The sequence below is a fragment of the Zophobas morio genome, unplaced genomic scaffold, assembly GCF_036711695.1.
Source record: "Zophobas morio isolate AGI-343-1 ecotype UQ-CSIRO unplaced genomic scaffold, CSIRO_AGI_Zmor_V1 ptg000049l, whole genome shotgun sequence".
In the NCBI taxonomy this organism is placed as follows: domain Eukaryota; kingdom Metazoa; phylum Arthropoda; class Insecta; order Coleoptera; family Tenebrionidae; genus Zophobas; species Zophobas morio.
Window position 1 is genome coordinate 2,639,970 of NW_026972154.1, and position 17,554 is coordinate 2,657,523.

At 31.9% G+C, this 17,554-nt stretch overlaps 1 protein-coding gene across 3 annotated transcripts in view; it reads right to left on the reverse strand.

The window, feature by feature from the left end:
* Positions 1–17,554, reverse strand: part of LOC135142683 (A disintegrin and metalloproteinase with thrombospondin motifs 9-like) — a 226,711-nt gene that overhangs the window by 103,795 nt on the left and 105,362 nt on the right. For all 3 annotated transcript variants that reach the window (XM_064074434.1, XM_064074435.1, XM_064074433.1), the window contains exon 6: positions 9,167–9,295. In XM_064074434.1, the coding sequence (XP_063930504.1) occupies positions 9,167–9,295 (129 nt within the window). The remainder of the gene's footprint in view (positions 1–9,166; positions 9,296–17,554) is intronic.

Sequence of the window (17,554 nt, forward strand, 5' to 3'; positions counted from 1 at the left end):
TCACCGTCCTCGGCACGATTCGAGGAAAACGTGTCGGATCGGCGAGAACGAGATTATCCACAATGTAGCAAAGGCCGTTTTTCTATTTCCATATTTTCGTTAGCGGCACGTTCGCGTTCTAACGCTCCGTGTTTACGTTTCGCTGCCGCGATATCAACACGATCGGAAAAAATTAGACTAAACAGACAGGCCGCTAAAAATATCCTTTTGATCGAGTCCGACGGCGATTAAAAAATAATAAAGGAAAAAGCGGAACGGCCCGCCGTTAAATCGTTTATACGGAATTTATAGGGATCCGACCTACTACAATGTAGCGTAATTTAGGTACTTGGACCGGGCAATAAATGTTGCTTGTTTCGGACGAGCTTTTTACGATGGAGGCGGCTACCGAGCACGAGAGGAAGAAGTTGGTGTCATTTACGGGGAAACGGAGCGAGGAAGTCGTGCGTTATTGGTAATTGTGGGTTTGGTGTGTACGTTGTGTGTGCCAAGTTGTGTTGCAATATTTTTGGAAATTACGGATTGTTGAGGTTTTCCTGGAGAATAGGGGAGGGCGGGGAAAAATAAGGAAACAGTTTCCGCAAACAAACAAAAAAATTTTTAATACATAATATAATATTTCCCGAACGTTTTTACTGGAATCTTAATTCAGAAATGGACTTAAAAATGAGAGTGGTGTCGGTCTTTGATCGTTATTGCTTGCTCGGTATTATAGTACATTATAAAACTCGTAAAGTTATATTTTCTCACTGTTAATATAATGTAATCAAATCTTCATCCATGGGCTTATTTCTAAAATTATACTTTATTCTCCAGTGGAGGTCAAAAATACTGAAAGCACTAGAAAAAGCTTTCACAAAAAATGAATATTTTTACCATCTAAATATTGATAATAATTAACTCAACTTTTAAGAATATTACGTGTGTAAAAAACAAATTCGTTTTTAAAAGGAACTCTTCCTTTCTGTCACCTTTTTTTATACAGGACGTCCCAACAATGTATTTAATCATTTTTTATTTTATATACTTTTATATGATTTATTTTATTTAATGCAACTTCTATTAATCTAACATCTTTAGGTTCTTCATAAGAACATATCCAGCTTTTCGAAAAACTATAAAATTTGATTTTGCGAATTTTATTTTTTATGGGAGTATATTTTATTTTTTGGATGGGTTATGGGTAAGGTTACAAATATGAATACATTAATACATCATAGGTAAAAAAACCTCTCACAATACAAAGTTCAAGCTAAATACAAAGTTGCTTAGCACAATTGTGAGATGATCAAATGAAGGTGGTTATTACTTAGATAAATATTCCCTATATTATCTGATATTTCATTGGTGTATGATGACGTCATTAAGATTTTAATAATAACAGTCTTGTATTCTAAAATTTTTAAGAAAATGGAGTGAGCCGTTCCTAATTTAATTAATAAAATAAATTGACACATTGATTAATTGTTTTGACCACCCTGTATAAGCAATTTTGAAAAATATAAATGCAGTGATAAATTACAAGTATAGACTCATCATATTCGGTACATTTTAGATAGGATTTATTATTTTGAGATGATGTGATCAATTTTTGCGGGAGATAAAAGACATGATTAAAAATTTACCATACTTACAATAACGTTAAAACGTCTACAAGATTTCAGAGCATTTGATTTTGCAGTTTTACAATTAAATTTCAAAATCTTGTTATACAGTCTAGATTTTTTTTTCGAAAATCTAGACGTCTCGGACAAAAACTCAACACGGATTCATAAACTGTGCTATTTTATGCAGTTTAAAACTCATAAAAATCGACACAAACAGACGGACGGACACATGGAAACGGGTGATAACTTTTTTTCGCAATCTAGGGGTCATGAAACGTCGAGAAAACATGAAACTGGCAAGTCGGCCGGTGGAGTGGATTACTATACTTCCGTAATTTACACTCGGGGTGTAGAACGGAAAAGAACCTATGTCAGATACCGGGATTTTAATCAATGCGTTTCCATCATTTTTAAAGACGGTGGTTCGGAGTTTTGCACAATTTTTCTAGTAACCTTGCTTTACAATACACATGGGGAATCGAACAAGATTTAACATATTAATACAGGGTGATCAAGTTGTTCGTTTTTCCCACGTTTTTCCAAAGGGACATCTGTATTTTATAATCATACTTCGGCATAGAGGAAGTGATGCTCATTGCCGTCCGATCACCAGCGCTATTGCAGTTGTAGCCTACAACTTTAAAAATTCTGAATAACAATGACTACTTTTTCTAGATTTTCCTCAGTTATACGAGTTCCCTTAAATGTTCAAATGCTTTAAAAATGATTGTTGAACATCACAATTTTCGTAATAATCTTGATCAGATAACCCCCGAATTGCATCAAACGCCACTGAGACTGAAACTGCACAGTAGACCAGCCAAATTTATCGCCTGACGTCGCGCCATCTTATTTAATATTTGTTTGATTGATTCCCCATCACTTCGATTGTACCTAACTCTGTTTATAACATTTTTGGGCTCGTCTCTAAGTAATCTTCTTTTTTAAACAAAGTTTATTTGGGTTTATCCCGACCTTAAACCCCAATTTAGTGTAAAAAATCTTACTTAGAGATAATTTCCAAAATGGTATAAAATAGAGGGTCTTCAATTTAAAGAATATGAAAAAACGCTCTTCATCTTGTTTTATACTTCTGTCAAGATAAAGTAATTAGAAAGCTGAATGTAAAATTCTAGACCTCCATTTTTAAATATGGTGGAGTTCAGAATTTTTGAATATGTCCATTTTTTTTACATAAAAAATATGTTTCTACATTTTAATACGGAATCTGAGTCTGTAAAAATATATACAATGTTACCTTCAAAAAAAGAAAGTGTAATCACGTGGTAAAATTTTCAAACGAAGTGCCCACTGTATTTGAAAATAGTATTAGTTATAGCTCTATATCGAATTTGCGAAAAAAAATGACGATAATTTACGATAATGTATGTATTATTTAATTTATTTATGTAATCTACCGCCGCCAGACCGTTGGGACACCCTGTATTTTAAAATATAAAAGCATATTACCTCAATGAATTTTTATATTATTCATGTGAGTTTTAGTGTATGAAGAAAAAGTACATAACTTAAAGATTTAAAACAAAATATATACAGGGACTTAGTGGCCGTTTTGATGAATATAAAAAAAGTTACAGATCAGAGTAATACGATTCTTTGAATAGCATACATTAAAACCATTTTCAACTATACAGAGTGTTATTTCTTCTGACATAAAACACAACTTAGTTTTTTATTAATGGAACATCCTGTATATTTTTTCATATTCCCATTGGCCTCTTCGTCGGTTTTAAAGCATTAGTTTGTTGTTGAATCTTCGATGCGACGTTGCCACGTTATTCCAAATTTCTTGAAATCCTGCTAAGATAAGACTGATTTTGGGAATTGACATACTGTCTAAGAAAAGAGAGGGTGGGTGGGCGGGGCTAGTACCTGCTAAGATAAGACTGATTTTGGCAGATGAGATGCCCTCTAAGAAAAGAGAGGGTGGGTGGGCGGGGCTAGTACCATCTAAGATAAAACTGATTTTGGCAAATGACATACCCTCTAAGAGAAGAGAGGGTGGGTGGGCGGGGGTAGTACCTGCTAAGGTAAGACTGATTTTGGCAAATGATCTACTTTCTAAGAAAAGAGAGGGTGGCTAATTTTCGGACATAGTTGAAAAATGGTCGAAAATATCAAAAGTGACAAAATCACTCTTATTTTATCAAATACTAGCCCCACCCACCCACCCTCTATTTTCTTGGAAGATATGTCATTTGCCAAAAAAACAGCAATGGGGTAATTTTTTAAAATCTCCATTACAATTTTTTGTGGAAAGATACACATATCTTTGTTGTCGTGTGAATTAAACTGAGTGCTTACAAAAAAAAAAATTAAAATGCTTATTACGATTTTTTTTTGCGGTTTTCTGAAATTTTTCACTTTTTTAACAGACACACCGACAAATTAAAAGAAAAAAAACAAACCATGGAGTAAAGTGCAGTAATGAAATACAGGTTGTTCCATTTGAAAGAATTTAGATATCGATATTTGAAAATTGTAATGCTTTACATTTTTTGGAAACACCTGTATAAGAAAATTTTATTTAATTGTTACCACGTTAACAAAGCACGTGTTTTTGTTTATCTCTCCTTAAATACTGTAATAGATTATAAAGATACGTGATCTTACTAAAAAAATTCAAGAAAATTGAAATAACATAGCTGACATCGAAATTCCAAAAATCAACTACGGCTATAGTCGACAAGGAGGTCAATCAGAGTATCTAAAAATATATGGCTGTTCTACCTGAAAGAGAAATAGTTGCATATGACGACTCAAAATTAGGACACTCTGTATAGTTGAACATAATTTTAGTGTAAGCTACTCAAAGAACTGCATAGTTTTAATCTTTGACTTTTTAATCTCTAGTAATTAATTGAGCGCTCTTAGTGTGACTCATATACAGGGTCTCTTTTATTTGATACAACCCCTATAACTTTTTTATAACTTTTTTATTATTAAAGATAAACTTGTAGTTCTTTGAGCAAATTTGTATAATTTTAAAAGATCTATGTGATGGCAACCTGTCATTTTTATTAATACTTTCGGTAGAACCAGAAATGACATCAACTTTATTTTTTTTTTATGGAACACTATATATATTTTTTTATAAATGGAAAGCAACCAATATTCTAAAATTAATATTTAAAAAGTTATTCAATAAAATACACGAAAAATTCATATTTAATATTTATTGATGACAATCTAGTAGCTTGAAAAATTGACACTAATTTCATTTATTCACTGAAGTGATCTGTTAAAATGATACAAATTTGCTCAAAGAACTATGTATTTATATTTAAAAATAAAAAAAATTACAGAGGTTCTATCAAATAAAAGAAACACGTGGTATACATAAAATTAAAGGCTTATTTCCCTAAGAAATATTCCTTTTGTATTTTAAAATTTTTATCACTGTATGTTTTAAGAGTACAGTTTTTTTCCTTAAGGTAATCTAAATAATAAAATCAGCCTTCATAAAACAAGAATATATCATTAGAAAATATTCCTTTTTCAACAATATACTTCCGTGTGCATTAATAATGTTGGAACTGTGTTAAAATAATGAAGCATTAAATTTAAAAACATCATATTTTTGTTTAAATTAAGGTTTTATTAATTTATTTGATTAACGATTAGCTCCTGTTTTTAGAAACAAATGAAACAGTGAAATAAATATCTGCAAAAAATTCTATCCAAGAAAATTATAAGTTGGATCGCTGCTCCTCAAGTTCTTTTTCTTTAAATAGACCACTTGATTTTTTAAGTATTTGAAAAAATTCAGTTGCATTAGAGAAAAATATTCTGTTTCCATGTATGGACATTTTCTTAACAAAACCTATAAGTAAATAAAAACCAAAAATAAAACTTAATATATTCTCGTACGTGGATACAGCTTACTTTTTAATGGAACATCCTGTATATTTTTACATATTCTCATTGGCCTCTTCGTCGATTTTAAAGCTTTAGTTTGTTGTCGAAACTTCGATGCGACGCTGCCACGTTATTCCAAATTTCTTGAAATTGTAGTAATGCTAGCACCTGCTAAGATAATACTGATTTTGGGAATTGACATACTGTCTAAGAAAAAAGAGGGTGGGTGGGCGGGGATACTACTGGCTAATATAAGACTAATTTTAGAAAATGAGATACTCTCTAAGAAAAGAGAGAGAGGGTGTGCGGGCCTAGTACCTTCTAAGATAAAACTGATTTTGGCAAATGATCTAGTCTCTAAGAAAAGAGAGGGTGGCTAATTTATGGACATGTTGAAAAATGGTCGAAAATATCAAGAGTGCCAAAATCAGTCTTATCTTATCAAATACTAGCCCGCCCCACCCACCCACCCTCTATTTTCTTGGAAGATATGTCATTTGCCAAAAAAATGTCAATGGAGTAATTTTTAAAATCTGCATTACAATTTTTTGTGGAAAGATACACATACCTTTGTTGTCGTGTGAATTAAACTGAGGGCTTTCAAAAAAAGGTTTTCTGAAATTTTTCACTTTTTTAACAGATACACCCACAAATTAAAAGAAAAAAACAAACAATGGAGTAAGGCGCGGTAATGAAATACAGATTGTTCCATTTGAAAGAATTTAAATATCGATATTTGAAAATTGTAATGCTTTACACTGTTTACAAGCACCCTGTCTAAGAAAATTTTATTTAATTGTTACAACAACAAAGCACATATTTTTGTTTATCTCTCCTTAAATACTGTAACAGATTATAAACATACGTGATTTTACTAAAAAAATTCAACAAAATTGAAATAACATAGCGTCACATCGGAATTTCAAAAATAAACTACGCCTATAAAGTCCACAAGGAGGTATATCAGAGTATCTAAAAATACATCGGTGTTCCACTTGAAAGAGAAATAGTTGCATATGACGACTCAAAATTAGAACACTCTGTATAATTAACCATAATTTTAATGTAAGCTACTCAAAGAACTACATAATTTTAGTCTTTAACTTTTTTTCTATCTCTAGTAAGTAACTGAGCGCTCTTACCATGAGTCATATAAATATGCATAAAATGAAAGGCTTATTTCACTAAGAAATATTCCTTTTGTATTTTAAAATTTTTGTTACTGCATTTTTTAAAAGCACAGTTTTTTTACTTAAGGTAATCTAAATAATAAAAGCAGCCTTCATAAAACAAGAATATATCATTAGAAAATATTCCTTTTTCATCAGTATGCTTCGGTGTGCACTGTGAAACTGTGTTAAAATAATGGAGCATTAACTTAAAAAAGTCATTTTTTGTTTAAATTAAGGATTTAATATATTCTGTTTCCATAAACAATAAATCTTATGTTGAAATAAAGAAAGGAAATTGTATGGGAAAAATATTTGGATTTTTAATCGCTACTAGTGTGCTTTATGTAAATTTTTGTAAACAAAAGACTAAGTATGGACATATTCTTAACAAAACCTATAAGTAAATAAAAACCAAAAATAAAACTTAATATATTCTCCTAACTTGGATACACCTTACTGTAAGTTTTCTTTCTACTATACTGAGAAAACAACATATTTTTTTCAATCAATAAAAACAAACTAGCCTATTGAAGTTTAAGTGGATGTAATTTCCGGTGAAACTGGCAGTATTTGATTAGATTTGTGATGTTTAGAATATGTTATAATTCGGTTTTGAAGCATGTAATTTTTAATTCAAATGAAACACTATTACATAATCTTGAAAGTATTGTTAATACTTGCTGGAATATATTTCTAAAAAAGAATATTTTCCAACGGATCACTGTCGTATATTTCTGCATAAACACATAATGCATATGAATTCCTTTGTTTACCATCTGGATAAGAGAATATTTTATAATGATATATTCTTGGGAATTTTACGACAATCTGCCTAATCATAGAACTAGGCAAGAATGTAATATTTTTAAAATATTCTCAAAATTAAAATAATGAGATTCATATTGGATGTCAGTATTTAAATATTATGTAGATGCGATTTTACAATGTTAAAGGAACAAAATACATATTTCTATAATTTAAAATTCATACTTAGATTTTTTTCTAAAGCAAACTACTTTGTTAAAAAAGATATTGAAAAAAATTGTTCTAAGGAAAAGTCCTGAACGTGTAAACCAGAAGAATAATTTCTTTGGCAAATTTTCATTCTGTGTTAATGAAATAAATTTCGGCAAATAAATAATAATAATAAATTCTGCATTCATAAATATCGGGAGTTCAACTGAAAAACTCACGTTGGCTTTGATTTTTGTAAACATTCTGAAGTATGTCCACAATAACCTCACTTGTTGGTATAATTTGCAAGTATCGTGTTTTAATTATATTCACGGAAAATATTCCAAAGATAAGTAATAATCACGAAAAACAAAATGCGAGAATATATAATTGATAAAATAATTCTCAATGCCTAATTTTCTTTGTAAATCATTTACTATTTAAAGAATGTAAGCTGGAATATATTCTGAACATAAAAACGTGTGTTAGAAATTCTTAATCTATAAAAGGAATGTGGATATTTAATCATGACTGTACTTTAACTAAAATATAAACATTAAAAATATATCTGGCGCTTCGTAAATCTGTTTATAACTTTAAAGAAAAAAAATGTAACGTGCCATATCGATACTTTTTCCATTCAAAAAATTCCACGCTCGGTTAATCACTTATCAGCAAGTACCTTGCACATAAATCCGCGCCTTCATTAAAAAGTCGCGCCACTCCATCGTGCCCCACCCTCCCATATTCATAATCCATCGCAATAAAATCCGTTTATCGACTCTGCATAGCTATTAAAATGAAATTTGGCACCGGTATCGTATACGATAAAATCAATGATCCTAAGATAATTAGAGCGCTTTTTATGAGTTTCGCTGCAAGCAACATTAACTTGACTTTTTCTGATCAATCCCAAGCAAGTAATTTATTTTAATCGAATGTTTCTCCGGACGACGGTAGCCGCTCGAAACAAAAGAATATTTATTGCCTTGTACCATTCTTTAAAGCACATTGTTGCATTGTTTTCTCGCTCAAACATCCCGGACTCTTTACGAGGTCCCGTTATAGTCGGTTTCGTTTTTTGGACAATTTATGACAAAAAAGCCATAACCCGCAACACTTGCGATCTCCGCTTGGTGGCACGACTGGCCAAAACCGCGAAAATCGTTTTCGAGATCGGACGAACGCAAGCACACACGCACACACATCCCGATTAAATATGCTAATCCGGCAGGACGTTGACAAGAACCAAGAAAGCAATCGATCGATAAATGAAATATTTAAATTCAATAAATGTCCATTGTTTCCAGCAGATTTGTTATTACGCATGCAGATGCCGTGTTCGAAAAATTACATTAAAATTTCAAATTAAGCCAATGACAAGGCCCAAGAAAAAATAAAGTTGATGTCACTTGACGCAATCGGGTATCAATTGGGTCGAAATGTTGCTTATTCGCGCAATGCTTGTGCCAAATGGCGGATTAATGTCTCAATAAATAACCGATTTTATTAAGGGAGCGCTCGACAAAACAAACATATATATTTGGAACTCACCATTCCGTTGCACAAGGACACGGAAACGGCCGAATCCACGTCGTCTTTTATTTTTCCGGTGTAGTAGCAGCCGTAGATGCTGCTGTCTTGCTTCATGCGATGAGTGAAGTTGTCCCATACGTGGGTTATCTGGAAAAAAATACAAATTGTATGATCCCGTCGAAACATTGAAAAGGAAGTGAAATGAATGGTAACTGAAATTAAGTATTTTATTATTTAAGTAGATATTAATTTTTAACACAATTCTAAATCATCAACACTACTGTCATCATCTTCACTGTCACTATCATCTGAAACGGAATTAACATTGATAAAGACTCGATTTGTTTCACAATTGTCGAGAATCTTTTCCGTTTGCCATGCGGAATCTAAAATTTTTACTTCCCGAGCGTAAGCAAAGGAACTATTGTAATCGAGTCCGTCAGCCGACTCTCTACTTTTACATTTTCTCGACCTTTCATGAACCCTAGAAGACGAAGAAATAGGTCTCCCGTTTCCATCTGTCTGTCCGTCTGTCCGTCTGTCTGCCGTCCCGGATTTTTATTAGACAGACAATCTCCGAAAGTACTGGGCCGATTGTTGTCAAATTTTGTATTTATACTAAGAATATCATGTAGATGGTAAAACGCTAACCAAAGTTTGTCTAATGATCCCCACCACTAATGTGATGACGTCACTTCAAAATTGTACATAGTAAATGGGTTTTAAATTGTATCAAATAACATAGTCTTACACATGTAGTCTATGACTCCGAATTGAAATTTTACCCGAAACGTCCAGATGTTTGGAAAAAAAATCAAAATTAGGAAACAACATTTTAACATTTAATTTGGAATCTGCAAAACCGAATGCTTTGAAATCTTGCAGGTGGTTTACAGTTATGATAAGCATGATAAATTTTTATTCAAAATATATTTACTTGTCCCCTCCAAAAAAATGATGACGTCACCTCAAAAGTTTGCCGAATAGATCCTATCTAACATGTAGAAAATCTGATGAGTCTGTACTTGTAATGTATCATTTCATTCATATTTTTTGGATTTGCATATGCAAGGTGACTCAAAAAAATTTATGAATGCGTGAATATATTTTATTTATTTAATCAGGAACTACAAAACTGAATGCTTTGAAATCTTGGAGATGTTTTAAAGTTGCCATAGGTATGGGAAATTTTTGATCAAAATATATTTGCTCATCCCCCCCTAAAAAATTGATCACGCCACCCCAAAATTTTTCCGAAAAAATGTTATCTTAAATGTGCATTGTACAAAGTATGATGAGTCTACAATTGTGATTTATCACTGCAAATATATTTTTTAGATTTGCTTATACGGTGTGTGTGAAAAAAAATAATGACTGAGTCAATTTATTTTATTGATTAAATCAAGAATTGCAAAACTGAATACTTTGAAATCTTGACGTTTTGAAGTTATTGTAAGCATGGTAACTTTTTAATGAAAATGTATCTGTTTATCAACCCCAAAAAATTGATTACGGCATCTTAAAATTTTGCAGAATAAATTCTTTCGCAAATGTGCAAAATATGAACAGACTTTTAATCATTGCATTCATATTTTTTAGATTTGCTATACAGGTGACTCAAAAAAATTAATGAATCGGTCAATTTATTATTGATCAAATTAAGAACGAGCCACCCCATTTTCTGGAGAATGTGAAAATACGCTCGTCTTTATAAAAATAAAATAATGATAAGGTAAGAATTAAATAACAATAACATTCAGAATACTTTGTTCAATGGAGGCTTATTAATAATTTTAGTCATCTATTTTGGGGCGATAAACTCATTCAAATCAAACAAATGTCTACGTGACATTCTTCCGATGTAATGTATTCCCGTTGATAATGTGATGTAAATACATTTTTTGCATTCATAACCTTTTTTGATGACCTTGGCGGATACAACAGCATGTGGGACGTCGAACATCACCCACAGATGCGTTTTGCTATGCAAATTTGTGTACGCCTCTGATAAAAAGTACACATAGTAAACGACGCATAAAATTTTCTAAGGGCGTCAGAAAAAGTAACTTTTTCTGCCGCCTTTGTTTCTGCTATCAATAAATCAAGATTACCACGCGTACCTGGTAAATGCTGACAGTTACGTTAATTAGACGCGTGAAGAAATGTATTTGAAACGTTTATTACGGTAAATATAGAGCCAATATACTTTTTAATCCATTTATTACTACTATTCAAAAGTGAGGTTATGTTGTCAAATTATTTTCCACGGCTAGCAACGCGTTGAATTGAAATTGCAGCGGGTTTCCTTGGATTACCTGAATGCAGAATCATTATTTTCCGTTAGAAATGTGGATATGTTCTAAGATAAATCCTTATTTCTTTATATTTTTATTTGAATTTTGTAAAGGTAAAAAAATACGCCGAATGGTTGAATTGATTGCAAACAGTGTTCATGGTGTGTAGTTCCTGATTGTCGGGTTGTGTGGTGGTATGATGTACTTAATTGAGACCTTTGAAGAAAAAATTGCATGTTTTATTCGGAGAAAAATGACTTTTCGTGATGAGTTTTTACTTACGATTTATCATTGTATTCATATTTTTTAGATTTGCGTAAACAGCTGACACAAAAAAAAATTAATGAATGAGTCAGTTTAACGGTCTACTCCATTTTCTCAGAACATTTTGGGAATACAATACTGTTATTTTTATTATTATACTGCACCAATCCAGGTTGATATACGTGTCTTTGCAAAAATGTTGATGACGTCATCACAAAATTCTATAAAGAAAAAACTCAACTTGAAAATGCTGGATATTTTTACTGTATTTCAGGGGCGAGGGAAGTTCTGTCAAAACAAATTTCGACCATTTTTTTATTATTGCTACAGCTTCAAAACTTCACTATGTACTATAGCTAAGTCAAGAGGGACAATATGTTTTAAGAGTAGACTCTGAGCTGATACAGACTTTTCTTTCAATTTCTGGATACTTGCTGTCCCTTGAATTCCAATGTACAGGGTTTTTAATAATGATTTGAAATGCGCAGTTGGCCATGGATTTCAAAAATCCCGCTTCGCTGAAATTCTGGCTCATTACGACAGTTCTCACTTGTCATTAATGTCATGTGTAACTAGTCATTTAAAGTCACCGTTTTTGTTATTTCAACGTTTTTCAAGTGTGAATTACAGTAATTCTCGTTGATACCGTAATCTGATAATTTAAGAAACATCGTTAGAGGCTCACATTAGAGATATAATCAACAGATCTATTCGAACTAGCAGTGTCGACAAAGGGAAATCTCGTAGAACACCTTCAGTATCTGAGGAAGTTGCTGATGATTTGAGACGACTTGAACAGTATCCGCCAACATCTTTGACAAGATTTCCTCAGCAGTCAGGAATTCCTGTTCCAACATGAACTTGGACAATGGGTCCAAAGTATTGACGAAAGGATATTACAGAACATTTTTGAAACTAAAAAAAGGGTGAACATGTGCCTTGAACAAAATGTTGAATGTTTAACCGCAATAAATTTGTTTCTTTTTATTGTAATGATTTAGTTTTATTTTTTAATTAGATATGCAGCGTTTAGGCAACGAATGATACGGATGCGTATGGCAAATGTCGTGAGTTCTTGGACATTTAGTAAAGTCCATATAAAATGAGAGGCGGCACCTACTTCGACACTATATTCATTTATAGAAATACTGTATTTCCCAAGAGGATATCCCATTTTCATTTGTCGAATATTGACAAGATATAAAGCCGAAAGTTTCAGTCGCTTAATGGGTTGTTGGCTTTACAATGAATCATGTTTTAGTTTTCATGACTTGTGGTATGTGTAAATCAGAGAATAAGTACAAAAAATTTTGAAACCCATCAGTTCTCGTTATCCTGAGAATCGCAATATTAGTCTTAGTAGTCTACTAATCTGCGTCTTCCTTTCACAGACTCTTTTGGTAATTTGACATGATTAATAGACAAGAGATATTTAAAAAAAAAATGTACTCTAGCACCGTGATTTTTGTGATTAGCGTTTATGGTTTTTTTAATGCTAGGGCTTACTGAAACAAATTAGTTATACCTTATTTACCCTCCAGTAGCATCTATAAGGGTTTATTTTCATCCTACAAGTTTGACAATACAAAATAGAAGAACTGTCAATTTTTTGTACGTACCTTTTTATAACACCCTGTATTTAAGGTTTTGCCCATGAAGTTTTTTAATATTTATAATTTTTTCATATTCAACATCTATAGTGGTGTCCAGTTTTTTTTTTCCGTTAACTAATTCCATACAGTCCGAGAAAGCTTTGGCATGTTTGACTTTTCTTTCATATTTAGCTAAAGAGCTAGAATAGTATATTATTAGCCAAGGTTGCAGAGCCAATCATTCTAGACCGAGCGCAAATTAGAACCCGAGACGCGCAGCGTCGAGGGCTCTGAAGCGCGAGGTCTAGAAGTGGCTTTGCAACCGTGGTTAATATACTATTTTTTTCACTAGTAGAAACCATAAGACAATAAACTGAAAAAATAAACGTTCAATTTCTTGACGCAATATGATTTTATTTTGAATTCTAATCAAACTTAATCTAAATCTTCAACACAAAAAAAAACGTTTATACTTGTCGCTGAGTTAATCATTTTATCTTCTACCGTCTACCAACTACCATGCGTATACTCAAGTAATGTTTGTAGCACACATTTGTTCATTTTTTAAGAAATAATCACATCAAACATTGCGTACATAACCTCAATTTTTCTTTTTGAACCGGTGGTCGCAAAAGTTGAATTTGCTACCACTAAGTGAGTCGACATTTGCATGCGTCATGGCTGCTAGTGAAAAAACACTTTTCCAATCGTTGAAATCTCTTAGAAACTTATTATATAGTATATATCAAGAACAATCTTCAACAGAAACAGTATAGGTCATTTATTGTCTGAATTTAAAGTAATCAAGCCGACGACTTTTAATTTTTTTCTCAGTTAAATAATACTTTGCAAAAATGTGTTTTTGTAGACCTGCGTCCAGAGTTGTCACCATGTTATAATTCACTGTATACTTCATAAGAAATTGGCCCTTTGTCAACTAATATCCGTTGTGTCCCTAGGCTTCGGATCTTAGGTTTTTTGCCTTTTTTGCCTATTTATATCTACTTCAGGTATTGCAGCGAAATTTATATATTTATCCGAATTTAAAAAATTCTGTTTATTTAACGCCCATTTATTGCTACCTAAAATGCCTAATTTACCGTTAGAGACCTAAAGTGTTAATTAAACGGCCTAATTGTAAACTTGGTACGGGTTGATGTCGCCAACTGACAACGCTGGCCTGCATTTCATTGTGATTTTAGCCGGAAGGAGGAGAATCTCTGAAAACGCATTTTATTTTAAAAGTTTATTGTTAGTGATACTGAGTGTCTTTGCGTGTTACTGAAGAATCCTCAAAAAGCCTAAGGTAAAATCATCCATGAAAGACAAAACCAAATTATGGTTAGGGAATAATTTGGACACCAATTGTCAATTTCCTTCTTCAACCAAAGACAATGAGTTATTCTGCAAAGTGTATGGAAAAGTTGTAAGTAAACATTTAAAATACTGAAGCTTGAATTATGTTCACATTTTTGTTTCCTAGTTTAAGTGCGAAAAGAAATCGCACTTTGAACAACACTGCAGTGGCGATGCGCATAAAAAGAACGAGAATAAATCCAGTAAACAGACTTTATTAAACATTAGCTCCGACAATGATTTTACGCAAGTTTGCACCGATTTATGTAGGGCATTTACCGCAGCAAATATTCCATGGAATAAAGTTAGTTGTCCTGAGTTTAAAAATTGTATGCATAAATATACAGGAAGGCATTTATCCACAGAAAGCACTCTGAGAAAAAATTATTTACCACAAGATTACGATATAGTGAGCACTAGAATTTTTATTTAAAAACTTTTTAACATAAATCTATAATTTACAGGTAATTAAACAAATTAGAAATTCTATTGGCAATAATAATATATGGATTAGCGTCGATGAGACGACGGACAGATTAGGAAGATGCATAGCCCATTTAGTAATTGGAAAGTTATCTTCTGACGAAGCTGACCGTCCATTTCTACTAGCTTTGAAGCAGCTTGATAAAACTAACAGCAACACAATCTCGAGATTTATAAACGGATCATTGGGTATGCTAGTGATAATTTTAAGCATTGAAATGATTATAATTTATTTAATTGTTAATTTGCAGCTTTATTGTGGCCAAAAAGGAACTGAACACAAAAAAGTTAAATGGTTTGTATCAGATGGTGCTTCATACATGATCAAAACTAGTACTAATTTGAAGGTGTTTTATGAAAATATAACACACTTAACATGTATGGCACATGGATTACATTTAGTGTCTGAAACAATTAGACTGAATTATCCAGATGTCAATGGGATAATTAGCAATGTTAAGAAAATATTTTTAAAAAGAACCAATAAGAGTAGAGTTTTATAAAAACAGTTTACCAAATACACCTCTCTCACCTGAACCTGTATTAACCAGGTGGGGCACTTGGATTCAAGCAGCATTGTTTTATGCAGAACACTTTGGTGTTTTAAAACAAGTCAGTAAATATATAATGGTTTTTTTACTATCATTCTTATATTGAATATTTTTAGGTTGTAATGTCATTTGAAGCCACAGATGCACAAAGCATTAAAAAAGCTCAAGAATTCCTGAATAAAGCAAACGTTAAAAATGAACTCTTGTACATTAAAGCTCACTTTAAAATTATTGCTGATGCAATAGAACAATTAGAAACTATAGGTTTAAAATTAAACCAAAGTATGGAAAGTGTGGAAAAAGTGTATACATCTTTAAAAAACACACCAGGAAAGGTGGGGGAAATGGCGTTCCAAAAATTATGTTCTCTATTAAAAAAGAATCCAGGATACGATTTTATATGTTCAGTAAATAAAGTAATTCGCAGTAATGGAAATGCTACCAACAATACATACATAAATGAAAACGTAGATTGTTCAATATTTAATTTTGCACTCATCACTTCTTGTGATGTGGAAGGCACGTTTTCAAAGCTTAAAAGTGTTTTAAGCGATCAAAGGTGTAAATTTACAATCGAAAATTTAGAGAAATATATAGTTTGCTTTTGTTACTCATTTTAAATACCTGAATTAATATTTTATTTTTTGTTAAATGCGACTTGCTTTAATTTGATCACCATTTTTTTGCGATAACTTAGAATTAGTGGACGTAACTATAGATCGTTTGTTTATTTAATCATTTTTTTGTTTGTTACACAAAATATTTGTTTCTATAATGTTTTGTTTAATGTTTTTTTTTTAAATATACATATTTTTGATGTATGCTTTTTCGATGAGCAAATATTTTTTCCTCCAGGTTTTTAACCTAAACTAAGATTTTTATAACCTAATTCGTCAATTTTGGGACCTAAAAATATCTTCTTTTATTCATTTTTAACGACCTAAAATCCGAAGCCTATTTATCAGTCAAAAATTCACCCCAAGACGCTAGATTATTGAAATCAGTGTCTTTATGACCTTTCATCTCCTCTACCTCTGCTGAGACTTCTTCCACAATGGGTGCAATAATTTCCATTTTTGATGTTGACGCACTTGGTTCATTTACATCTAGTGCCATTTCCCTAGCTTTTTTATACTGAGCACCAGATAATTTAATCCTTTTTCCACTCATATCCATGTGTCATGTCTTCCACTTTTGTTTAATCAAAAAATCCACTATATTAGAAAAACTAGACAGCTATACAGCACTCGAAAATTCTAATATAAAATACAACGAAACACTGCGTAGAAGAACTCGAAATACATTAGAGTTGAGTGATTTTTTTTAGTCATCTGTAATATCACGAAATTTCTTAATAGTCAGCTGAAAAATAAACGTCTGGCGAAATTCGATCACATACGTGGCTTTTGCTAGTTAATCATAATAATATTAATCATTTATCAAGTTCAGTTTATTTACCTACTACATATAAACTCCGGGTGCCGTGATTAATTAAAACAGAGACGCTTCCGAGGTCATTAATGACACTTTCTACAAATCAAAATTTTGTTTCATAAATAAGCCGGTTCACTTTTTCCACCTCCATGTACTGACATATAAGTAAATATAATATTGACAGGACATCGATCTGGTATTTGTAGAAAAATCTGTGAAAACATGAGTTCTTTATGTGGAAATCTTCTTTATCACACAGAAAAACAAAGGATATCCCATTGACATCTTTTGAATATTGGCGCCTCCAAGTATTGATAAATACATAAATATAATACTGATAAGATATCGATTTGGTGGTGTTGCCAAATTACAAAAAGTAACGGCAAATTCTCAAAAAAATTGATTTTTAAATTGTCAATTTTGTTGTCTAAC